The sequence below is a fragment of the Filicampus tigris genome, chromosome 2 (assembly GCF_054856515.1).
Source record: "Filicampus tigris isolate MCC_2025a chromosome 2, RoL_Ftig_1.0, whole genome shotgun sequence".
NCBI lineage: Eukaryota > Metazoa > Chordata > Actinopteri > Syngnathiformes > Syngnathidae > Filicampus > Filicampus tigris.
In genome coordinates this window covers 22,359,279-22,385,329 of record NC_141218.1, presented here as the reverse complement: position 1 = coordinate 22,385,329, position 26,051 = coordinate 22,359,279, and the positions used below count along the sequence as shown (strand labels likewise).

The 26,051-nt window shown below is 39.8% G+C and overlaps 1 protein-coding gene and 1 pseudogene across 2 annotated transcripts in view; both read right to left on the bottom strand.

Annotated features, from left to right (window-relative positions):
* Positions 1-502: 502 nt before the first annotated feature.
* On the bottom strand, positions 503-3,661 carry rack1 (receptor for activated C kinase 1). The gene is made up of 8 exons (XM_086019486.1): positions 3,436-3,661; positions 2,830-3,001; positions 2,326-2,473; positions 1,789-1,884; positions 1,483-1,593; positions 1,160-1,300; positions 848-958; positions 503-648 (listed from the first exon to the last, which is right to left on the bottom strand). The coding sequence occupies exons 1-8, from the start codon at positions 3,542-3,544 to the stop codon at positions 583-585; spliced, it is 954 nt and encodes a 317-aa protein (XP_085875612.1). The 5' UTR covers positions 3,545-3,661; the 3' UTR covers positions 503-582.
* Positions 3,662-5,523: 1,862 nt separating this feature from the next.
* LOC147151795 (uncharacterized) overlaps positions 5,524-26,051 on the bottom strand; it is a 128,483-nt pseudogene continuing 107,955 nt past the window's right edge. Inside the window, exons 9-30 of the transcript XR_015084008.1 lie at positions 24,246-24,320; positions 23,508-23,624; positions 21,024-21,050; positions 20,845-20,871; positions 20,671-20,724; positions 20,521-20,580; positions 20,357-20,401; positions 19,119-19,196; positions 16,246-16,290; positions 15,996-16,040; positions 12,580-12,660; positions 12,279-12,332; positions 11,829-11,903; positions 11,727-11,753; positions 11,580-11,639; positions 11,420-11,491; positions 11,309-11,335; positions 11,165-11,218; positions 10,847-10,933; positions 10,569-10,667; positions 9,980-10,018; positions 5,524-7,896 (exon numbers count right to left, since the gene is read on the bottom strand). The product of XR_015084008.1 is annotated as an uncharacterized LOC147151795 (transcript). The remainder of the gene's footprint in view (positions 7,897-9,979; positions 10,019-10,568; positions 10,668-10,846; positions 10,934-11,164; positions 11,219-11,308; positions 11,336-11,419; positions 11,492-11,579; positions 11,640-11,726; positions 11,754-11,828; positions 11,904-12,278; positions 12,333-12,579; positions 12,661-15,995; positions 16,041-16,245; positions 16,291-19,118; positions 19,197-20,356; positions 20,402-20,520; positions 20,581-20,670; positions 20,725-20,844; positions 20,872-21,023; positions 21,051-23,507; positions 23,625-24,245; positions 24,321-26,051) is intronic.

The window sequence follows — 26,051 nt, the reverse complement described above, 5'->3', positions numbered from 1 at the left end:
TTTTCCATGCCACTGTCTTTCGTATCGCTCGGGTGGTGCTAGTGGAAGTTGGTCCAAGTTTGTAGACGGAAACCCAAACGGAAGATTGTTTAAAATGATAGGCGGACCAGCCTATAGATGATTACTATTTGTTCGGGCCGGTGGAAGGCGATAAACATACTGGGAAATCTTTGTAAAATGCCCAGCTCTGGCAAAACCACTGCCATCAAGAGGACACCAAACAAATGGCAAAAATCATCTATTGACCATCAATCTCAAGTCAAAACAAATTGACTGTGAAACAATATCAAACTTTATAGTACATCACAAAACCAGGAAAAGAAAAAAAAAGGTTTATCCATCAAAACTTTCAATCGAATGACACTTATGATTGGACAGCAATACTACATAGATATTTAGAACAGTGCCAGTTTGGTATATTTGTACTATACACTATCAAATGTAAGATGTTGTTATATTCATTTCAGGATAACCCATTTTAGAGTATGAAACCCATACACAGTTTCTTTCAAACAGTCTTTTATTCAAAGTTACTTTGATGAAAAGTTCTTATCGGGTTCCCGTTACTTCGATGAAAAGTTCTTATCGGGTTCCGATAGTAACCTGCCACACTCTGATCAGGTTGTCAGTGTAGCCAGCAAACAGGGTCTGTTGTACACACAAACACAAAAAAAGGGGGGACATGTTAATATAAATCTATAATAATGTCACTATGCTGACAAAAAAATCCATTTGGCCCCTCATATTTGCAGGACTGTCACCAGTGGCCATCAGAGTTTGAAGTGAATGGGAATAATCACTGGGGGACCACTACTTTTTAGATATCTGAACTGAATCGAGCATGTACCTGTCCATCAGCAGACCAGGCCAGAGAGGTGCACTGTGGGGGTTCGGCCTTGCTGTTTGTGCTGATCACCTCCTGTCTCAGCTCATCCACAATAATCTTGCCCTCCAGATCCTGCAGAAATGGGGAAAATCTGAGTCAGTAAACACAGAGTGATTTGGGCGAGGAGAAAAGCTTTATTTTCAAAACGACTCAGAAACAGCCTCTTTATCATCAAATAATACAGTTGGCATTGGATGTTTCATCACCGTCACACACAGTAACTTTAAACATAACCAGCATGTCTTCCAGAGTATTGAGAAAGAGTCGTTTTACCCAAATCTTGATACTGGGGCCAGTGGCAGCGCACAGCCAGTACCGGTTGGGGCTGAAGCAGAGGGCGTTGATGGTGGCACCGCTGTCGAGGGTGTAGAGGTGCTTGCCCTCGTTCAGGTCCCACAGCATGGCCTGACCATCCTGAAGAGGACAACACAAACATGTGGCCGTGATAATGTCATTGTACTAGGACACAATGATGATTTTAAGGGGAGCTAACACTCAGAAACAGCCTCTTTATCATCACTGATTAAACAGATGAGTTAAGACTTCATCACTGCTAAACCCTGCAAGATGGGCCTAAAACTGCACGCAGAGTTTACCTTTCCACCAGATGCACACAGGGAGCCATCAGGAGAGACAGTCACCGTGTTCAGGTAACCAGTGTGGCCGATGTGGTTTGTCTTGAGCTTGCAGTTGGCAAGGTTCCACACCTTTGGGGAAAAAAAACCAAACAAACAACCATTACTAATATAAAGGTCACACACAATTCAAATTATGCTGCACAGCGGTGTGCCCTCATACAATAGTGTTTCATCAGCGTATGAAATTAAGATAATACATGCATTTTTTTTAATAATCACTGGGCAAAGGCAAATGAACAGATACACACTTAAGGAACAGCATACCTTGACCATCTTGTCCCAGCCACAAGACACAATAATGGGGTTGCTGCTGTTGGGGGAGAAGCGCACGCATGACGCCCACTCAGAATGGCCTTCATCCTGAAAGGGGAACAGAACACACACATGGTCACTTTGCAGGAATAACCTTCGTCCCATTTGTGGATATAGGTCATCAACGAGTTGCATGTTGAATTTAGACCATTGTCAGTAGGGCAACTGCTACAGATTTATTATTATTTTTTTCAAGTACTCTACCAATTATCACAATCTGAAGTATAATTATTTTGCATGATTAAAAGATATCTATACTATAAATGCATATGTGAGGTATGGGTGTTATTTTGCGTCCATTTGGGGCCGCAATCCTCACATTCTACATTGTTTGAGGCATAGATTTTGCTTCAACCTTTATTACATAAATCTTTCAATTTATCAGATTAATCGTTTCAGCCCTACTTGCTAGAAAATTATCTGGGAAGCTCCCAATCAGCCTAACGTATCTTTTAATTCAACTACAAAGATCTAATTTTTGCCGCCCACCTGGATCGTGTACTTGCAGACTCCAAGTGTGTTCCACAGCTTGATGGTCTTGTCCCGAGAACCTGACACAATCTGACGGTTATCGGCAGAAAAGGCCACGCTCAGGACGTCCTTGGTGTGTCCAACAAACTGGCGGCTGGTGCGGCCACTATGAAACCATCACACAAGTATTTATAATAGGAATATTACACTGCAGTCAATGTAATTCTTCCTTTCCTTGGATGAAAAACCTGGAAAAATGTAACACGCTAATGATAGCTCAGTTTAGAAAACCCAGATCTTTGCTAAACTACACTATAATCCACAATATCTGCCTCACGAAGCATCTCGAGACCCATCTCAATGTGTTTTTCCTTTTAATTAGTCCTTTTTAGAAATACTCCAAAAGAATGAGGTTGCACAAAGTGTATTTAAAAAAATGCACAAGGTAGTTACGCCAAGGGAAATCTCATTCAAAAGCGCATAGTAGAGGTCATCATTTTTTCCATATCGCCTTGTACTAACGTGCTGAGGTCCCAGAGGCGGAGGGTGCCATCCCAAGCTCCAGACAGGGCAAACTGTCCATCGGAGGAGATGACAACATCGCTGACAAAGTGAGAGTGGCCCTTCAAGGAGCGCTGGGGGATGCCATAGTTTGTTTCATCACGGGTCAGCTTCCACATGATGATGGACTTGTCTGTGGGGAAGAAATAAGAGGTCTTCGGGTGCAATAGAATTTACTCAGTAAGTACACTGAATGCACATTAGCCCGAAATGCTAACGTGAGAAAAACATCTTCACTTAGCATGAATCAAACAACCATCTTTTGATATTAAACGTTGCATATACTTCGTTTGGTCGCTTCAGATTTCTACAGGACAATTTTGGATATCGCCAATCCTTCATTCTACAGTCAAAGTTACAGGTGCCACTCGATCGTGTTGGCAACGCTTTTCTCGCTTCTTCCTAGTTTGGTCGAACTGAATAGCAAGGCACTGGATTACAATTAATGATAGTATGCGTTTGACAGGAACTTTGTAAACCATTGTGGTTTATTTGTCGCGGCGACGGCCAACTCGCTAGCCGCCTAATGGCGCGGCCATGTTGGCGAAACCGGCGGAGGAACCTCACCTCGGGACGCCGACAGAATCATGTCGGGATATTGAGGCGTAGTAGCAATCTGGGTGACCCATCCACTGTGCCCCTTAAGGGTCCCCCTCACTGTCATCTGCTCGGTCATTTTAGCGTCGATCGGTGAAGCCTTCTACGAGGATGGATTCGGATTTTCAGAGGTCCAAGTTTACCTTAGGCCCTCATTGCATCTCGGCACAGAGGAAAAGGAAGTTGAGACCCGGATGCAAAAACTATGAGGGGGTGAGAAGCCAGCAAAGGATTCTGGGAAATGAAGACGTAATACGTTTGGAGATAAAGAAACCGGATTATTTCTCACGCAGATACAATTTTTTTAAAATTATACTGAAGTTTGATTTATGCTTGTAAATATGGAGTGTATTTCATGTTTTTTTGCACTGAAATTAAACAGCCGATCATTAAATCAGTAAAATAGGAATTAAATAATTGTAATGGGAAGTACAATATTTCTATTTTACAAGTCCAACACAGTTAAGTATATTCAACCTCCCAGTAATTCACATAAAGGGGGCGTAAAATCCAAAAGCATGCTTCTCAACATTTGTTAGTACATGTGTCACATATTTTACAAATAAATCTCACGGCACACCACCAAACCTAAACGTCACAAATATTATGTAAACTGAAATAATGATGATATCTTCTCAATTTATTTACAAATTCGCTTGGAGTGACCATTGGGCCTGTTCAATTGAATACGTAGCTATTACTCTGTTGTATGAATGGCACATGTGGATACATTGACAATTGTACTTTCTGCCATCTAGTGGAAAACCATTTAGTTGTCCGCCAGCCACTATGCGTCGCTGGCATAGAACAAAGATAATTTTGTTATTATAATCAATCTTCAGATCAATTTGTTGAAATTGGATAATACATTTTTTTATGAACATTTTCACGTCCTACAAATAGTAGTTCTTACAATCAGCAGTAACAGTGCAATGAATGAACAACACACCGATCTTCAACAACAACAAAATAAAAAAACAAAAAACAAATCAATAATTTTAATCAATAATGCATGAATAAATACAAAAGTTATTTCAAGTCGTATTTCGTATTTGTAATTCTAAATTAATGAAAGTGATTCTCAAAGTGCTGTAGAGTACACCGGCTCCTTCCAGTGTTACATAATAGAATCACTGCCCAAGTACAGTTCTGTTGTATTTAACTTTAATGTAGAATGTGGATGGACATTTGCATTTAATCTTTTGGAAATGTATGTTTTAAACATTCATGTATTTTTTTTTATTTTCATTTTTTAATTTGCCCACATATTAATCGCACCATTTAACCTAACCCCCATTTTCCTATATTTAAGTGCATTGATAATGTTGAAACTCTGCACTGCATAATGCCACACTGGCTTACAACAACAACAACAACAACAAAAATACTTTTTAGGAATAAAACCGGTATTTATAAATACTGTTTTTTGATGTTGGTACTTAAAGAGCAAAGTAATTTTTTAGGTGGCACTTGGTGAAAAAAAGTTTGATAATCAATGAATAAGGATAACATACAAATTTGCTCCTATTGAATGCATTCAAATGTAATTTTCTTTTAAACTTACATTATGGGACAGAAAATTATGCAATGAGGAAGAGGAAAGTGTAAATTCCTTGATATTAACCATCACCGTTTTTTATTTGATTTTGCTACCAAGGTGGAATGTTGTAAACATTTTGGTGCCATTACTTGAAAACTCTTATACTTTATATTGCTCCAAAATGAATAAAACTATAAATTTGTGGTCATCAACAACCACAATGTATCTTAACAAGCACCATCCTCCCATTGTTTGACACTGTATATGTGTGCCGTGTCTATGTATCATAAAAGTTCAACAAAGCAAGCAGGCTCCATAAAAAGGTTAGTCCGAATGAAATCTGAGAAATAACGTGATATTCATCTAAACAGAAGACCTGTTGAGATCTCATATATAGTAGTCAAACCTTTCTGCATACAATGAATCTCTGCAGTGGACAGACAAACGGATGGATCAAATTAAGGCCAAATTTTGATTCATGAACAACTAACAGCCACAAACACAAAACAACACAAATGTTTTTCCACACCAGCTTTATTTGATATCAAAAACACAGTGGTCGGGGTTGATGTCAAAAATTCAGATGTTAATGTTACTTTTCTATAATGAAGTTTTCCTGTTAATGAGTCCCAGAATTAACTTTTTAATCAGTTAAACAAAAAGGAGACATATAAAAACCGTGAGCAAATTAATTTGGAAAATTGAAATCAGCATTTATCGTCAATGTCCTTGTCATAGCATATTTGTGTCAGATTCTTTAAAATAGCATCTTTAAATGTCTTAACACACTCATGCAACAAATAACAGAAAACTGAAGCCATAACCTATAAGATCGTCTCTGTATGAACCCAAACAATATAGTAATGGCTGCAGCTACAGGGTAAGGCTGGAGGCAGGAAATAGTGTGTAATTATGTTAAATCAATTGAAATGAGTATGATGTTAGGGACAAGGAAAGCATAAACCCATAGTTTATTTCAGTTATGTTAAATTGACCCAATTTAAACATACATTTAGACAATAATTACAAAAATAGCTTCATTCTTTTTCAACCAAATACACAACCAAACATTCTCACAAAGTCAAGCTAATACTGTGATATCATTGGCTACAACACCAAACAATGTAGACATTGTGCTAGTTACTTACTCCATTAAGTCTTAAAACGGATACAACCTGCAGAACAAATCCAAGTCCTATGTTAATTGTCAGATAACCACACAGCTTCCAGTCAAATGGCAACACGGTATATGCTTTTACTGTGACTGTAAACTGATTTAGCGTTTCTGATTCTCGGATAATATTGGTATTATATGTGAGCTAACGGTGAGCTCATGTACAGCGAAACTTTCAAATAGAACTTCGTAAATGAATATTTATTTACAAGTAAATTGACTTGGATTGGCTACAAATCCTTCTGCTATTTTTTTTTTTTTTTTGCTGCTGTGTCAGAATAGAAATTTGGCATATGTATTAAGCATGTATTACTTGCTTTGGTGACGTCAGAGCATGAATACTGATAATGAAGAAAAAAAAAAGGTCAGACAGTAAGTTGTCTATACATTTTCCTTTAGACAAAATTACAGTCAAAGTTGTACAGATAAAAGATTCAAACTAGAAGGCCTACTTGAACTTCCTATTTGCCATCTATTGCGGTATACAATGAAATATTACCACTGCATAGTAATTCTGTATTATAACCAACAAAAAGTTAAACAATTTCCAACTGTCAGCCATGACAAAAATATTGGTTTACCCAATGTTCTGACATTTCTAATGTACTTAGTTTACAAAAATGTAGTTCCGTTGACGTCATCTCTGTTTGTGTACCAAAATAAGTGTATTCATCCTGTATCTTTTATCCACATTTAAAGAAACTTAACTATATATAATAAGTTCAGCTAAGTAAACAAATTATTCAGGCCCTGTTAATGTGTTGCAAAGACAAAAACACACCAGTAAAAGTCCTTTGACCGCTTGGACTAAACCTTTTGTGACAATCCAAACACAGCCCACAAAAAGGCAGCACTACCGGCATTCAAAGCCAGTGTATGATTACTAAATTAAACTGAATTCCAAACAAAAAAGTTGTTAGACATTTGACCAAAACAAAGTAATTTAGTCAGTCACTCAGTCATCAGTTTAAATGACTAATATATTTTTTAAATCATACAAGGTACACACAGCAGCAAGAGAGAACAGAAATGTGTTCATCTTGGATTAAATGACCTTGATCAGTCAAACTAAATTGCATGTGGTAATGGCAGGTTTTAAGATAATTAAAACATAACCAATAAAACGATGAAGCTAATTAGCCCCATTGAATGATGCATTGGTTCACTATGAATACTGTAAAGGCTCCTTCAAATCGGTTAATAAACATGGCAATGCATAGGAATGCAAAATGTAACAAACAGATTTCCACTGCCACATACGTAAAAAAAACAAACAAAAAAAAAAACTGTCAAAAACCTGTAAAAGAGTGCTTGAAAATCTATTATTTCCATTATATTCATCCACAACATCGGTTATGATTATGCAGTAAATTAGGGAAGATCTTCACTACATAGCCAAATATGTGATGACTAAAATCCTAACTTGCTGTAAATCCTTCCCTATGTGCCAGTGACGTCACACCACATCATCAGCAAGAGCTTCCAGGGGATTATACGGAAGTGGATTTGTCGACCCCTCCAGGAGAGTTCCCATATTAGAGGATTTAAGTGTTCAGTAACACACAGAGGCTGTGCCGGGCGTGTTCTGCTCCTTAAAGGCCAATCTGCCTCCGTGCCCTCTGCCTTTTTAAGTGTCCTTTTCCCCAGTAGGCACTCCCGCTCGCCTTCATGGCTGAATGAGACGCTTGCGCTTAAGCTTCTGCCTGGCCATCTCCTCCTTTCAGAAAACAGAGAGGACGAGAAGAGTGACCACACTCCTTCATCGGCCACCGCGGGGATCTATTCACGCATCCGTCAAGCCGAGCAAGTCAGACTTGGTTAGTAAGGCAGTTAGACTTCAGCACACTGCGCCTGAACTGCCCTTCAAAGAAAGAGTCCCACTTCCAGTTCCGTTTTTTGTTGTTGTTGTTAAAGCATGTTTGCTGACTCAACAACATGGGTCTCTTGAGTTCTTACAATACTGCAGAGTTGTCCATGTTTCAATATATTATATAAAAATGTTTATTTAAAAAAAATACAAATGAAAAGGTGTTGGTAATCAGCTGCAATATATACCAAAAACAATATGTACAGATTCCATTCTGCTGGTTAGTCATAGTCATCACTGCAAAAAAGAGGGGATACATGATTAGTTGTTTAGTAATCGCAATAACATTACGATCCATTTGCATTAAACTCACTGATACAAATGTGCAAATGTTAGAATGACACGCTTGCACACCGGTATAAATATAAATTATGCCTGGGTCAAGCAGTGGCTTAAGTATACCAGCAATTTCAATGCAGTTGGGACGTTATAAAACAAATAAACACAAGATACGATGATTTGTGAACACTTTTCAACCTACAGTATATTCAATTTAATACACAATGAAGATTTAATGTTCAAAGTGATAAACTTTAGTGTTTTGGAAAATATTCTTTGATGCCTGCAACACATTCAATAAAAATTGGGACAGGGGCATGTTTATCGCTGTGTTACATCACATTTCCTTTTAGCAAAAACAAGCATTTGGGAATTGTTGAAGCTTTTTTGTTGGATTTTTTCCCCCCATTCTTGCCTGATTTACAACTTCAGTTACTCAACAGTCCGGGGTCTCCGTTGTCATATTTTGGGCTTCATAATGCGCCGCACCTTTTTAATGGGAGAGAATTCTCTAACTCTTACTCTTTTTTGAAATAATCAGCGAAATCCCTGGAAAAGACCTTGTGTGAATGGCAGCATATCGTCGCTGTCCTGCGAAAAATACGTGTCAGATTTTTGAGTTTATAAAAAAAAAAAAATTCAAGTTAATGCCATGTCTGTAACATGGAAACACCATTCACGTAAAAATAACAAAAAAAAAAGGAATAAAAATGGACATAAGTGTTTTTCATAGGATAGTGACGATATGTTGCTCCAAAACCTGTAAGTACCACTCAGCATCAAAGATGCCTACACAGACGTGCAAGTTACCCATGCCCTCACAAATGCTGGCTTTCCAACTTTGCGCTGATAACAATAAGCATGGTTGTTTTCCTCTTTGGCCCAGAGATGATCATTTGAATCAGGTACGTTGCAGCAAGGAGAGATGGAAAACATGCAGGAAAGTGTCCCTTGAGGACATGAGTTTGACCTCTATGCTGTCTAAATGATTTATTTGGTTGTAACATAAGATCAACAATTTGAGAGTAATTTCAAGTTTAAATTTTGTAAAAACTTTATTTGCATATAAGTCGCCATGTTTTTACATGCGTAATGCATTCTGGGATGATCACGTTGGATGGTTACTGCCCCCTGCCGATAAAAACAGATCAATTGCAAACTACTACCAGCATCAACGAATAGGAGTCAAAATGCCACACTGCATATCTTTTGGATGTAAATGTCAATCTAAAGGGAATAAAGAAAGCGAGGTAAGCCTCCATAGCTTTCCTGAAAAAGAAATTAAGAAAACAGAGAGAGAATGCGGTTGGAGTCGGCCTGCCCAAAGACCCACAACTGTGCTCTTGTCACACGAGAGAGCTCACTGGCGTGTCTGGCTATAAACGATGGTTAAAACCAAATGCAGTGCTACCATATTTCTTCACAAGGAGCCTAAAAACCCACAAGTGACAAGTGAAAACCGTGTTAAATAATTTAGTCTGTCATTGTGGTGTATTCAATTGTCTGTACTGCGGGTTGAAAAGGGTCTGACAAATCATTGAATTCTGTTTCCATGTATGTTTTATACAACGTTTCAACACCATTGGAATTGGACTTTGTAATTATCCTAGTTAGTTGTACCTTAAGGCTAATATTTTTTTTTTAGATTTCTCACCTTGTGCCAGCAGCCTGGTATGGGCAGCCCATCATGTCCCTGCAAAATAACAACAGAAATATTCATGAACAAGTCACACAATGTATAGGAAATTAAGTTTTTGCTGCATTATTACAGTGGATATAAAAAGTCTACACACCCCTGTTCAAATGCAAGGTTTCTGTAAAGGGCCTTTGATAACCAAGTAAGTTAAGGTGTTCAAGTGGAGTTTCCTGACATGTTTTTTTTTTTTTTTGGTTGGGGGGGCGGTGATTGCGGGAGACAGAGTCCTTTAACCCAAACATATTTTTTTCAAGAATATGTTTTATGCAAACCCACTAGTTGAAACAAGACATTCTGAAAAATATTGTGTTTGTGGAATAAGAGTTAATCCACCCGTTTTTAGCCATTTCCAGCCAGCGGATACCCAGTGAATTAAAAAAAAAAAAAAATTCCTCCTAACTATAAGCAACCTTGACATGATAAGATTTATTAGTCTCACCATGCAAACAACTTGGTTCAGAGGAGTCGACAAAGACCCACACATGAGATAAACACACATGGTCAAAGTGGCCAAAGTACAGAGGAGGAAGGAGAAGTGATACTGTACCACAGGACAGGGGGCCACAGGGGCGGAAGGAGGGAGAAGAGGAGGTGGAGGAGAAGAAAGTGCTGCTTCCACAGATAGACCTTTTTTGTCATCACAACCCTGTTAGCAAGAGTCAGTTACACATTCACAACTTGGATGAAGAAACTTGCAGAGAAAAAAGAAAATTGGAAAATAGGAATTTGAACCGTCAAAGAGATACATGAGGTAAGACCCCCAAAAAAGTGATTGTGAGCAAAACATTAAGTAGTGGTCAGTAATATGGGTTGGCGGTGCCGTACCACGGGACAGGGTTGGTCCAGGCCTGGAGGACCCTGCTCTCCCTTCTGACCCTTCAGCCCTCTCTTTCCTACACTTCCCCTGTCACCCTGGACAAAGACAAAACAGTTGGCACAATCAGGTTTACTAAAAGCAATCAACATTTATTACATGAACATAAGATTAATCACATAAAACTACATTTATACAAAAATGATGCCTTTACAAAGATTAAAATCTCATTTGAATTTGCAAGTATATCAAATGTTGATGTGTATCAATCAAAAGATCACTGGTTCTGATCATTAAATCATTCGGGATTTTTTTTTTTTTAAACCAACCTTGTCTCCTCGTTCGCCCCTGTCACCTTTCTCTCCCATGAGGCCTGGGAAACCCTTCAAAAAGATTAATAAAGAGGTCAGAGGGCATCTTATGTGCATGATAATTAGAAATAATACAACTGAAGTTCTTATTGAGACACTCACGTCAAGTCCAGGTTCCCCTGGCCTGCCCTGTGAACAGATTCATGAGTAATGTTTCAATATAAAGTCTTACAATGACAGATGTTCAAATTGTAGAGGTGATCAGATGCCTACTTTTTCTCCTTTGGCCCCTGGAAGACCCACTAGGCCTGGAGACCCAGGTGTACCCTGAAGGCCGTCCAATCCCTGCGATAATAGAAAAAAAGCACATTACCATTTCTGCATCATGTCTGTTTCCTGAACAATACGCTTGAGCCGGCTGGGCGTTACTCACTTTGGGTCCAGGAGAACCGGTGTCCCCTCTATCCCCCTTTATCCCAACTCCTGGCTCCCCCTACATTGCAATACAGGAACTTAAGCACCCAACAACATGACACCGCAGCACGCAGCGAATTCTTGAGAGGTTGCCTTGCATGCTTACCTTTGGACCAGGCATTCCATGCAGCCCCTGAAAAACAGTCTATGTGAATCTACGATTGCTTAAATGTCTTCTGATGCTTGCAATAATGATAAGAGCCCTCACCATGGAACCAGGTGACCCAGGAACTCCTGGTGGACCTGGTGGGCCAGGAGGGCCTGGCTGGGAAATCATTTGAACCTGAGCGAATAAAAGTCAAAGGAGCACTATGTGAAATCAGTCGCAATAGATAGGAATTCTATTGCAGTAGATACTAGTCATCATTTATCTTTTTGCCTCATACTTCTGTGAATGTGAGTGAAGAACACTCTTGCTCAAAAGCTTCATCATTTAATAGCATGTGATTTTGATTTGTGACAATATCTATTTCTCGCAAATGAATATACAGTAATATTTTGACATTCAAGCTTTGACAGCATCTCGCAACATTCACATTCAACTTCTTGGGAAATCACTTTTATTTGTTGGGTGCCATAAGGATGAGTTAGTTTAAAAATACATTCGTCAACATGTCACAATGGAGGAAAAAAAACTGCCAGTGTATGATCCACTGACCAAGTTGTCATCCAGTTTACAGTCACCCTTTTCTCCTTTCCGTCCATCCATGCCCTGTGTGACAAAGATAAGATGAACTTGAATCAAAACATCTTTCAGTATGAACAATTCAGTGCAATCTCCAAAAACGACTAAAACACATTGTTTAATTACTAACTCTCTGGTTATGTCAGTCAAAAGGGAGCATTATTATTATGTTTGTTAAGATAGAATTGACGATATAGTTCTTCTATAGGATATCAGTAGATAGTGCACAGGTCCCTAATTACATGACTAGTCTGTGTATTTGCACACAACTTACCGCAGGCCCAGAAAGGCCCATATCTCCCTTTTCTCCTCTTTCTCCTTGAGGTCCTATCTCACCTACATCACCTTTAGATCCCTGGCGGGAAAAAAGATTATTAACCCTTTAATGGCCGGACTAAGAAATTGTCATTGAACATTTTTTTCCTTGCATTTCCTGGTTGTTAGGAACACAAATAACAAAAAAAACATCTACATTAAAAAAAAAGAAAAAAAAAAAGTAAAATGGTAATTTTTATGAACCTGTGCCAAACGACATCGCTGTCCAAACTGTGACAAAATTGTGTGTGTTTTGGTTACAAAATATGCAGAGTCATGTGGAATCTTGTTTTTGGATTATTTATTGGCTATTTCAAAAGAAATGTTCACATCAAACTTGCTCTGTTGGCCATAAACAAAAAATAAGCAAAGAAATGTATCATAAAATAGCAATACTTTGAACGCTGCTTTGGGATTCAAGCAACATCAGTTGTCCTTCTTGTGGTATGTTGCAAAGCATGGATTGCTTGCCTTGAGACAGAGGAAGATCGCACATTTTTCACACGTCCATCTGCTCTGACCCTTTGCACAGAACAGACACCGACCTCTGACATCACTGTGGACTGGCAAATGTCCCGTGTTGTCAAAACGGACATCCTGCAGTGGACGAGTGACTGCGTTCAGACATCTTCTCTTCAGTGGCGGTGGTGAGAGGGAAGAGGTTTTCCTGACATTTAAGAAACAGTGAGCAACCTGTAGCCGGAACCATTTCAGAGGCATTGGCTTCTCTTTCAGCAGGCTGCAGTCTCTCTTGTACACCAGCCATGAGTTTGAGACAGACAGGTCGAGGGCGTATCCAAAGAGTGGCCAGTACCACCTTTTTGATTTTGCTGGAGTCTTGTAGAGGTGAACAAGCATGTCTGACAAATCAATGCCACCCACGTGCTCATTGTAAATTGTAATTACGGCTGGACACGGCACGTCACCATTCGCTTTGGCATCCTCGTCCCAGCGCTTGACCAATGTTGTAGGATGAACTCCCACTGCGTTGCTAAGGAGGGTCACACACTTGTTGTCATTCCATTTGACAGCGACAATTCCCTCTGAAGATCTGTAGTCAAATGCTCTTGGGCCTTTCTTGTTCAGCTCATTGTCCTTAATCAAGGGAGCTCCACCAGTGTGTTTTTCACGAGCTGTGCCGACGCATTTCACATCAAAACTTGATGCCAGATCCTTGAACAGGCTGTAACTCGCAAAGAAGCTGTCACAAAAGACAACAGACAGTCTTGGCTCAGGGATGGTCTTGCAAGGGGTCCGGACCACTTTGGCTCCCAGGAGAAGCTTCTTTTCTTGCTCACTTAGCGTGACATTGAAGAAGGTGGAGGTTCCTTGGTAGAGTAGCAGTTCATGGATGATTCCAGAGGTACTGGCCCGACTGTAGATCTTGAAGCCGAAACGATGAGGTTTGTTTTGGATGAACTGACGCAGATTTCCTGCTCCGGTGCCTTTGTAAGGATTAATGACCTCGTCCACTGAATGCTTGAAAGTAGATGGGATTTCGAGGCACTGCTTTCGCAACATGTCAAACAGTGGGCGGATCTTGTGGAAACGATCAGGGCTCTCTGCAACTTGCTGGTTGTCATTGAAATGGATGAAACAACATAGCATCTTGAAGCGGTTTCGTGGCATGATTTCTGCAACCATTGGGAAACGTGATTCCATGGCCCAGTAGTCTTCAATGGCAGGAAATTCAAAAACTCCCATGGATAGTAACATAGCTAGGAATTGCTCCATCTCTGCAATACTTGTGTTGGTTGGATCCCCCAATTGTTGAGCAGAATAGAGATTGGTGTGGTAGACAATGTGCCTGATCATCTCATCCGTGAAAATCATTTTGAAGTAAGCGAAAAGTGTCTTCACTTATTTAGGGAGATCAAATATTTTTTCTGGAACCTGGAATGTTTCAATGTCTGCCTGTTTCCATATCCTAGGCTGGTTTGTAGGCTGGCTTGCTCCTTTCCTACCTGTGGCTTTCTTTCCTCTCCTCCTGGTCGCTTTGAGAGGAGGTGGTAAAGATGAGCTTGTGCCAATAATGTCACCATCATCAGCATCTGTTGGCAGCTTCTCAATTGGATTGAGGGCGTTCTTTCCTGGCCTCCCAGCTTTGGGGGGCGGTGCTGGAGAGGAGTGTGGCTCATCCAAAGAAAGTCCTCTGCCCGGGCTGGCCATCCAGTCTGGGTCAATAACATCATCGTCGCTATCGGAGAGACCCTCTGCCTCTGAATCCTCACTGGAACAAGAGCAGGGCCTTTCCTCCTTCCGTAAAATGTCATTGTGTCCATGTTGACCCACTGAACAGTCTTGCACACAGCCTTTCTGGAAGTGATGTCTAGAGAACGTGCACTTTTTTATTTGTAAAGAACTGAAGCCACTCCCACTCTTGCATTACACTGACTGGTGGGACAAAAATGTCAACGACTCAATACGTGAGCTACAGGCAAAAGGTGCCGTTGATATTCAACAAGGTCCATCAACTTGCTTTTGTCTACAGAAATCAGAAAGGTTCAGAGACTAATTTACACATGCCATGCTTTGGTTTAGACAAGACAATAAGGCTCGCCACAAGGCTTGCATTTGAATGGTTGGACAATCATGTCAACGACTGGATACTCCATCTAGAGACAAAGGAGTTGTTCATATTCAACAAGGTCCATCAACTTGTCTTTGTCTACAAAAATCTGAAAAGTTCAGTGACCAATTCACACATGCCATTCTTTGGTTTAGACAAGACAATAAGGCTCGCTACAAGGCTTGCATTTGAATGGTGGGACAATCTTTATGTCTTTAGAGTCACTGAAACACAACAAATGAATACAGAAGCCACTTTGTGTCTGCAAATTCACTCATTGACTGAGTTAACTATGCACAGAGTGTTTGCAGAGGCAGACAACGTGTCTGTCCTGTTGCTCCATCCTAATGCCCAATTCGTCCAGAGCATCTGTTTGGCACAGCTTGGTTTTGAACAATTATTGCTTCCCTAATTTGTGTTTTTTTCTTCAATAAGTTACCTGGTTATGTTCAGTAGTCATTCATAAACCACAATATGACAAAAAAACCATTCCAACCTTTGAAAAACTAACCAGAAATATGTTATAAGCAAGGGGTAGTTTTAGAAAAAAAATGCATCTTGCTGGGAACCCTACTTAAAGAGCATAATGCCTCTCCAAAAAAAGTCTTTAAGTGTTCTTTTTGTGCATAACACAGGTATACCAAGTGTAGGAGAAGGTTTAATGAGTTGAAGTTCACTTCCAAGCAAATGTCTATATTTCAAAACAATCTAAAGTTAGTGTGGCAAACAGAGACGGTGGCCATTAAAGATGGTCATTAAATGGTGAACAGGCACAAAAACATATTTCACAACTTTCTTTCATGTACCTTCTCGCCATCCACTCCGGCTGGACCAGGTAAACCAAGCTCCCCCTGAAACAAAAAAAGACCCACTTAATTAATAAACATGACCTAAAGTGACATCAGCCTTTGAGAACGCTACCAAAGTGTCATTAGTCTTTTGTTAAATCTGAGCAATATTTGGTTAGCTAAATAATGATAAACTACTACTACTACTACTACTACTAATACTAATAAAAATAATAATATTCAATAAAAAAAATAATATTCAAAATACCTTTTCTCCTTGAAGGCCTGGGGGGCCAGGTGGTCCAGGTGGGCCCTGGTCAAACAAGAACCAAAAAAGGTTTGGTTATGTTTTGACCATCTACTGTTCTGGATTTTTTTTCTGCCATGTTCACTTTCTAGCTGGTTAGGGGTAAAATGGCTAATTGCAGCCGGCAGCTACCAAAAATAACGATACAGAGAATACTAAGTACGCATTCCACTTATGCACCCACTCAATCAGGAGATGTTTATGTGGGACTAATAAAGGTGATATCATCTAGAAGTAATTCTGGTTAAAGTTTGCTAAGGATGTAAACCCGCCGTGCATCGTGGAGTTGATTCTACTATTTTTTCTATTGTTTATGATGGCTTATAATAAGGCAGCACAAATATTAGAAACACCTCTCAGTAAAATACAGTGCTGTTCAACATCACTGCAAACCTCAACAGTTCTAATAAATATACTGTATTGCTAAATGAAGATTTACTCAGCCCTTGTCTGTGTTCTCTTTTTGATTTTACACATGTCTTGATTACTTTTCACGCAGAATGACAGCAGTGGACAAAAACAGGAGCAAGTGAATATTCTTGTTAAGTTCCATAAATGAATGACAAGAATCCCCATGCATTCTATATTCATCCCATAGCAATTTGTACGCTGCTTCAGGAGTGACAGTGTCTTTAAATCTGGCTTTAAATTTCTTCATCCAAGGATCCACAATGCTACACGTAATACTTTTCCGTCTGAAGTACTCGGTCATCTTGAAGTCATAAAAAAGGAAACAACATTGCCTCCTGTAGGTGTACATGCCTCTCTTCCGTCCGCAAGCTAATTTCTAATGTTGGGTTGTCTTCTATTAAAGCCATGGCAACCATTGGTTGTTTACAACAAAGCATTTGATCTGCGATCATCAGTCACTGAAAAAGGAAGCTGACTCATGCAAATGATACAGAATGTATACAGGTAGTATGAAGTGAATCTTAATAGCATTGCCTAAACGGCCTAAACCATGAAGGTTCATTTTAGATGAAAGCAAACCAATATGACGTTCACACAAATGAGTGAAGTCGGGTGGCCGATGAACATTCCTACTTCCATGGCTCCAAGTCTAACTGTGAACGTGTGTTATTTGGTATCAAGTGATACTTCCTTCTTGAGAGACTTCTGATAACATCTGAGGTTCACGTGTTTTCAGTGTATTTTCTAAGCATATCATGCTGCTTCGACAGAGTTGCACGCAGCAGCTCTGGGCGGACGGGAACCTGGCTCTGTTAGAAGTCGTTTTTAAATTGAATACACACTCCACGGCAGAGAAAACCATCTGTTATTAGCATGTAGCAGGGAATGTGGTCGAGAGGGACGTGATGTTCTTTGCTAAGGATTCCCTTTAATTGTGCACCAGCTGAGTAATGAGGAACAGCGCAAACACACAGAAACACCATGCTGCTTGTGCAGCACGAGATGGCATGAAAACACACTCAAAACAAAATGACAAAGGCTGTTGATGTTTCTGCATGATTGAGCATGCTTCGGTAATCTCCGCTCCGCAGTTCTCCCCAGATGGCTGTAGCAGCAGACAAGTTTACTAAAAATCTTTTTCAATATGGTGTCTAGAGTGACATTTAATACAGTGTGAAGTGTTTTGGGGTAAAAAGCTGTGTTTATTCAAGCCTGTGTGAGTCTACTGCATGTGCTTTGTGACAATATCTTTTCCAACGTGTGTGTTAGTCACTGTTGACACCAGCAAAGACCATGCAAAAACAGATGCAGATTACCGAAATACTGATTGTGTTGATGGCCTGTGAAACAAAGAAATCATGCAGCATGACCATCTTTCTTTTTTCTTTTAGTTATCTTTGATATGTAATGACCACCCCAGCCTCAAAACAGAATTCATGGTAATACAATGGAACCTCCAAAATGAAACACATTCCATTCTGGGACTCTGTTTGATTTCCAAGTTGTCTCAAGTAAGTTCTAAACATATTTTTCCAGCAGGAAATAATATAAAGTGAATTTACTTTAGCATCTTCTTGGCCAAATGAATTCTAACACATCATTAAAAAATGCTTTTCCAAGATCCCTGTTTCCTGTTTAATAGTTACTCACTATTGCACTTTGCTCTTTGCCATAATTGGTATCTTTCAGTGGTGGCACCACAAAAACACCAGACTTTATGAATTAAGATGGTTTGAACCAGTGAGGAAAAGCGGTTCAGAAAATGGATGGATGGATGGGATGATCTCTGTGTTTTGCTTGACATAAAAGAAATAGTTAAAGTTAAAGAAATATGAAAGATGTTAATTTTGTTTGATCATTAATCTATTGTCATTTTTGTTTTTGTGAACGTCATTAACTGAATTGTAACTTGGGAACTAAAAAGTTATGTGACTGTCAGTGTGAGTAGCTGTTATAAGTATGTGTGTGAACATGCGAGTACTTGTGTATATATGCATGCATGTATGTACATGTATAAATGTGTATGTGCGTGTATGTGTATATATGTATACATATGTGTATGTATGTTTTATTTTTGTTGTTGTTGTGAATGTTGTTATTAAATCCCGATTTCTTTTTTTGTAACTTAATCCCTGGGAGAAAGGGGAAGATAAAATAAGACTGTCATCTTTCTGTTTCATTTCATTCGAGATTAGAGAACATTTGTGTTCATATTATATTGTTATTTATATTTATTTATTTATATATCTTTTAAAAAAGAATGAAAAAAAATGTACAAAACGAACAAGACTTTTGAATTATATTTTCCCAGAATATTTTGGTTGACCTCCAACGGTATTACTTTTGGGGGGTGTGACTTTGTTGGTTCCATTGTACCACAAAAGTGATATGATATAATATAATCCAAAATGGTGTCTTCTCACCTGGAAAGCATCAAGAAGCTTCCCATTGAAGTCAATGATGTCCGAGGAGCCTGAACTACCCTTTTCACCAGGATAACCCTGAAAAAAAAACATAAGAGATAGATATTTAAAAACATGCACGCACGCGCACCCACACATTCACACACACACGCACGGAAGGCCATTTAAAATGATAGACGGACCGGCCTATAGGTGATTATTATTTGTTCCCGCCGGACAAAAATGGAGGCTACTCCAGCTGCAGGCGGAAGGCGATAAATGGACTGGGAAATTTTAGTAAAATGTCCATCTTTGATAATGGCAGTGATTTACAGTGTGGTACCACTAGTGGTATGAAGGCCTAGTGGGATGCAAAAGATTCACTGAATTAAAACTAGGGCCACTGATGGTGATCAGCCGGTTTTCGTGAAAAATTACGTGATCGGAATATTTGATCAAGCCTTTACTGTCTATCAAAAATACGATCACCTGCAGTTCATGCTTCACAGTCGACAGCCATGAGAGACCAGCCTGTGTGTAGTGTTGCATCACTGCCGCCTGTTGTAGGCTGTCACAGCGCAGTATAAGTGAAATTATTGCCATGCATTGTGGCTCATATTTTTAAAATATACAGATAATCCATGTGATTGGTATCGGCCGATCTCACTCATGGATGATCGGAATCAGTATTGGTGTCATAAAACCCAGATCGGAAAATCCCTAGTTCCAATTGCATAAAGTTACAGTAATACACGTTGCTTTAGAAATCCACAACAGTGCATTTGTTAGGAACAGTTCAGTTGTATTCAACTTTGAAGTACAATACAGTTGCATTCAATCTTGGAGTGTTTAAATTCACCCATTCAAGTACAGTTTTTACTTAACTTACTGCATGTTTTTAATTTTTTCATTTTCCTGTATTTAAGTGCAATGTTAATGTTCAAACTGTGCAAAAATGTTACATTGGCTTACAATATTATGTAATACATTTTTACTTTAATAAAACCGTTGCCATGTTTTTGATGAACACTTAGGCTTTCTACGTAACTGTATTTATTGTTGGTCATTGTTGTGGTACTTGGAGAGCCAAGTATTTTTTATAGGTGGTATTTGGTGTAAAGGTTTTGAGGACCACTGTGTAGGCCTACATGATGCATTATAGTCAGTGTGGATTCTTGAGGAGAAACAACTTTTGGCAACAAGCAATTCTTATCCCATGTTGAAGGTTTGGTAAACTGCTTTTGGGAGTTAACGCTCACCATGGGACCTTGTGAGCCTTGTTCTCCTACTTCTCCTTTATCGCCCTGTATGACACAAATTTATTATGGTTAAAAACAGACAAAAACAAACGACATATTCATAATGTGAAATAGAATTCAAATACATGCATGGTTTGGGATTGACCCTTGCTTTGAAGTCTTACCTTTAAACCTGGCAGTCCATCCATGCCCCTCTCTCCCTTTTCTCCCATTCCCGGCTGGCCCTATTTCACACACAGTAAACCCATAAGTGGTCCAGCACATGCAAGGTGAAAAGAATGTGGGAAAAACAAAGTATCATAAGATCGGTGTACCTTTGCCCCTGGAGGTCCCTGTGGTCCAGGATATCCAGGTTCCCCATCTTCTCCCTAAGAGTGAAATATACCCAATTCAGTGTTAATTTTTTTCAACCACTTGCACTCCGCACAGTGCGGAGAAAGAGTTTTGGACACAAAGTATCCAAATACGTAAATCAGCATTAATCTTACCGGCTTCCCAGGCAATCCTTGAGGTCCCTAAAGCAGAAATATTATTAGAAAAATACAAAGTATTTCAACTTTCTGGTTCCGTATTGGTTAAGGCAGATAAATATGATCACATTAAAGCAATAAAAATGTGAGTTTGCTTAAGAGTCAAACAAAAACACAACAATGTGATTCATATTCACCTCAATGCCATCACGACCTTGAAAACCCTAAGGCACAGAGGAAATGAATTATGATGAGTCACCTGTACTGATTGTGCTCTAACTATGGCCACTAGATGACAGCATTCAACAAGACAAACATCACTGAATTGCAAGTGCAAATTACTGTTCACGATCAACGGTGCAACAATGTCCAACATTGTCCCATTATCCACTGGTGATTGTTAAGTGATGGCCTTCAGCAGATTTAATAGCAGCTGGACACTTGAAGCACACTGTGGACTGTATAATCATACAAACCAATGGGGAATATCTTATCACCACATCAGTTAAGTCCAGGCAATCATTGGAGGCTCTTTGTAGCCGAAACTGACTTGATGTTTGGTATTCCATTCATTCATTCCATTTATTAGTCATCTGCAGCCAAACATACTGTATTATTTAGCATCGAGGAAAACTGCAACGTCGTGGATGTTAAAATCAAACTGTGTAAAATGTGAAATTCAACAAACTCCAATGCTAAACGCCATATCCCATTCCTGGCAGCAATTAGGCTTGTTTTAAGTAAACACCACAATTTGTGAGGGCCAGTTGGCCATTTGAGCCGCTCAACATCTGTTATGAAGTCGTGCATGGCAGAGCATCTTATGCGCTTGCCAACTCTAAATATTGCAGTGTGTTAATGCACCACACATACATAAGCTTGTGTTTTGGGGGCTATTTAAACCTAAAAAATGCCCTATTAAATTCATGTTTAAAGGCCCCCACACATTGAAAGGAACCCTATAATGTATTTGTATTGTAAATTTGAAATGACTTTTTGGTCACTTTATTGGTCAGGTTACATGGCGGGCAGAATATTAAAAAAACACTGCAGTGCACTTCTTCACAACAGTAAACTACCACCATGAACACAAAAATAAACAGCTATCTTTGTAAAGGCAGCAAATTCTATCGAGCTTGTATCAAATCTCATAGACTGAAGTTGAAAAAACAATGGATTTTTTTTCAGGATTTTTGCAGTTTGTGCAACAGACTGAAAATTTAATATGGTGTACAAAGAATTAATATAATAATAATAATAATAATAATAATAATAATAATAATCTTGGCACCAGCCTTCTTGTGTACAGTTTACATGTTCTCCTCATGCTTTGTGTGTATTTTCTTTAGGTACTCTGGATTCCTCCCACAACCCAGAACCATGCAGGTTAGGTGAATTGCAGACACTAAATTGTCCATAGGTGTGAATGTGAATGGTTGTTTGTCTAGTGTCCTGCAACTGGTTAGCGACCAGTCCAAGGTGTATGCCACTTCTTGCCGAAATTCAGTTGGGATAGGTTTCATATTAAGAATGAATCAATGGATGGATGTTGGGTGCCACTTCAAAATACCTTTTAATTCCTTGACTTCTTTTTACTTTACAGTTACATGGCATACATGACAGGACTGAGCACAACAGCTCAGACTGCCTTGCAGAAATGTCTGAAAGCAGACATCTGCACACAAGCCCTCTGCGATACAAAGCTTTGTTTCACTGCTTGGAGTTTCCTTTAATCAGCATGCAAAGTTGATGTTCAATTGTCTATGCCGAGGGACTTTCTCTTTGACTTGTCTATTTACACTCATGGTCTTATTGTCAACACACCGACTCCGTCCCTAAACGCTCCTGTGCCACGTGAGGGGAACAGAGTAGTCATTCCTGAGAGTAAATCAAAACTATTCAGTCCTCCGTAACCGCAGCTTTATGTTGCCACTGTGCACGGTATGAACAGAGCTGTGGGAAAGTTATCTTGAGAAACATAAACGGCCTCAGGCAAGAGGCACAGCTATTGTTTGGTGGGGCGGGCGAACTAGCAGAGAACTCAAGACAGCAGTGCCATACTGGTTTCAGGGTTGCACAGAGAGGATCCTGGAAGGAGAGTGTGGGGTTGATGCTATCGTGGGCACTTGGTGGAAGAAACTTGTGGCTGCTGTTGTATATAAAACAGATGAAGCCAGGAGAGCAGTTATGCAGCTGATTTTAGTTATGCCAAAGCTCACTGACACACTCAGTTGAAGGAGAATTTGCCATTGCTACTATTCTCTGTATGCTGCCACTTGACAATTTAAGAATGACTGCCAATATAAAAGCCTTATGCATTATAGAGCCGATAATGCTCACTTTCAATTGACACAGTCAAACAGATCTTCGCAATAAACGGTGTTCTTTTTGAGTCAAGTTTGCACATGCACAATAAGATGGAAAAGCCTGTTGCATGAGAAGTGAGGGGGAGGCACTCAAAACGATTATGATAAATAAGCATTTTGATGTGTCTTTATGTGTGAATTACTACTTAAAAAATGTTATTGATCATTTTCTATGAGACGTTTGTGGGCCCCTGGAAATCTCTGGGCCTCAGGACATTTGCCCGTGTTTGTGTAACAGCACGTCCCTTAAGATAGACAAGAGTGCGCTGTTTGTGCGTAAGCTTGTCACATGACATCAAAAGCAAAGGCTCTTACTGGCTCTCCTGCTGGGCCACGAGGTCCATCTTTGCCGGTGTTCCCTGGCGGGCCCCTGGGACCTGATGGACCTGGGGGGCCGGGCGGGCCAGCAGGTCCAGCCTGCCCTTGGTCACCCTGATGAGATACAGTAAACAGATGAATGAGGGATTGAATGGACAAAACTGAAACACTTGGGAGAGAGATTTGCCTCTCCACATGAAAGCAAAATGTCTAATAAGCAAAGAGCCCCAGTATAGAAAAGAATGTGTGCTTTCCATGTCAAAACTGGGCCTGCACTGCTTGAGATGATAGACAGGACTGGCTATTGTTCTCTGTTTTGCTATAATATATACTCTTGGACGCTTGGGAGCATTAGCAAGAATGGCGTAATTGTATTTTATGTATTTTTTTGCCTGAATGAAAACAGCAGAATAGGATCCCCTGCTCTTTAGCTCTAAATACAACTTTTACTTTAAAGCAGCAGTGATGTCAATGAGCCAATAAAGAAAGTTTATCATAGCGGAATACAAAAAAAACTGGAACGTAATATACTGATTATCATAAAATGTAACAATTAACTGATAACTGGAGTAGAAAGTCAGGTTAATTCAGGATTTGTGAGAACTAAGATCAAAGTGAAAACAATTTCATTCAACTTGAACAATAAGGAAAAGAAAAGCACAGAGCTGATTAAAATGGAATTAAAGTGTTTAATGAAGGTGTTAAAAGAGAACACATGCCTTAGTTGTGATATACCTTCAGAAAACGTCTCTGAAAGGTGCTGGACTGGTCACCAGAGAGAAAGCCATGGTCGTATCTTGGATAGACCATCTACAGAAGGAGCATTAGATGCAGGAAATGCAGAGAAGGAAAGAAAGAAAGAAAGAAGGAGAGGTCATGAAGTTAAGGCGAGAGAAACAACAACAGGGAAAACAGGGAGCAATAGAAAAAGAAATCAGTGTGGAAATCGGGTGGGTGGCGATTCTAGAAGCAGAAAAGCTGTGGGAAGAAGAGGAGTGATCAGCAGACCCTGAGGCAAGAGGAAGAGAAATGTCTCAAGGTGGATGGTTGTCCTTTTCCGGCATAGAGAGACGGATCAGCAGCCCGACAGAGAGCAGCGATTGCTGGGAGGCAAATTAAAAGTTCACTGCGAAGGACAAACCTTGACAGTGAGAATCTGATTACTGTGCAGTCCTGCAAATGTGCTGTAGTTGGGGGGGCCCTGTGAAGAGGAAGTGACAGCTGAGCAGTGAGCACCTCGGATGTGGCTAGTACAAGAAAGACATGACACAGAATACGTACGACAGCATATTCATGTACAACTGAAGCATGGGACAGAAATCATTTACAAATGGTGAGAGATACGCTATATGTACTGAACAATTGAGATACCTTCCCGTTACATGAAAGGGAAGTGAAAATCCTGTTGCAGCCCCTAGTTTTCCTTTCAACCCAATTAGTTAGTGTGAAAGACATCTTTTATTTAGCCTTTATTCAACCAGGTGGTATCATTTGATACAAAAAAAAATTCAACTTCAACTCCAACAAAGTAAATCAAATAAAAGTATAAAACACTTATTTCTCAGGGATTTGGAGCAGTTATGGTCATGCTCCACCATTTCTGGATCGCAACAAGTGGCTATGCAATTGTCTGACATGACCAGAAAAAGGATCCAAGCAATTCTGTTAACACATGTTGTAGACTTACAGAAGAACTCAACATGTCGCATTTACTGTATTTACCAGAGCTGGGCATTCTGTCTATGTGACAGACAGGTTCGTCTATCCATCACTGTCGGACGCCCGTTTTGCTGACTGTTGACGAATGATGGGAAAATTTTTAAAATAGACGTTTTAAGAATAGACAGAAACGCCTTTATTTGGTCCGCTATTCGTCTTGAGTCCGTCATTAGTCTATTTTTCAGGGCGAGGTTTCAATGGCCGTGGCGAGCGCAGGGAGGAAAATAGTGAGTTTTTGTTGCTTGGGGGACAGATTTGGGTGAAGGACCAGGCTGTGAACAGGCTTCCAAAGTGCAGCGAGTCGCTCTTTCTGTTCAAATATCGTCCAGCTTGGGGGCGTACCATGCGGCGGCCTCTCAGATGTGATCTGAGCAGGCATAAGGTCTACACTTTCTGCCACCAAACTGCCAGGTGTCTCTCCAAGACACTCCCAGCTTAGTGGAGACTTGCCCACCAAATTGGCAAACAGGTGCGGTAACCCTTACGCTGATACAAAAATCAGGATTCGCCTGCATTTCTGCCACGGCGCAGATGCGCTGTCTTACGAAAATAGAAACCCTTTGTTCAAGTGGATAACGCACAACAGCACCTATCAGAATTTGAGGATTCATGCTACATAGCCTATCTACTGTGTTTATGCGTACTGTATATACTAATTGTACTGGGTTCACACAGACTCTATAAACAGTATTGTAAATGCAGACAATATTCGGTAAATGTCAGGGTAAGATTATGGGTGATTTATTTTTCGGTGCAAATGCAGAGCATTGGCGAAGCATCCCTGCTTGAGTTCCTTTCGGAAGTCCATTGAATGAAGTTTTA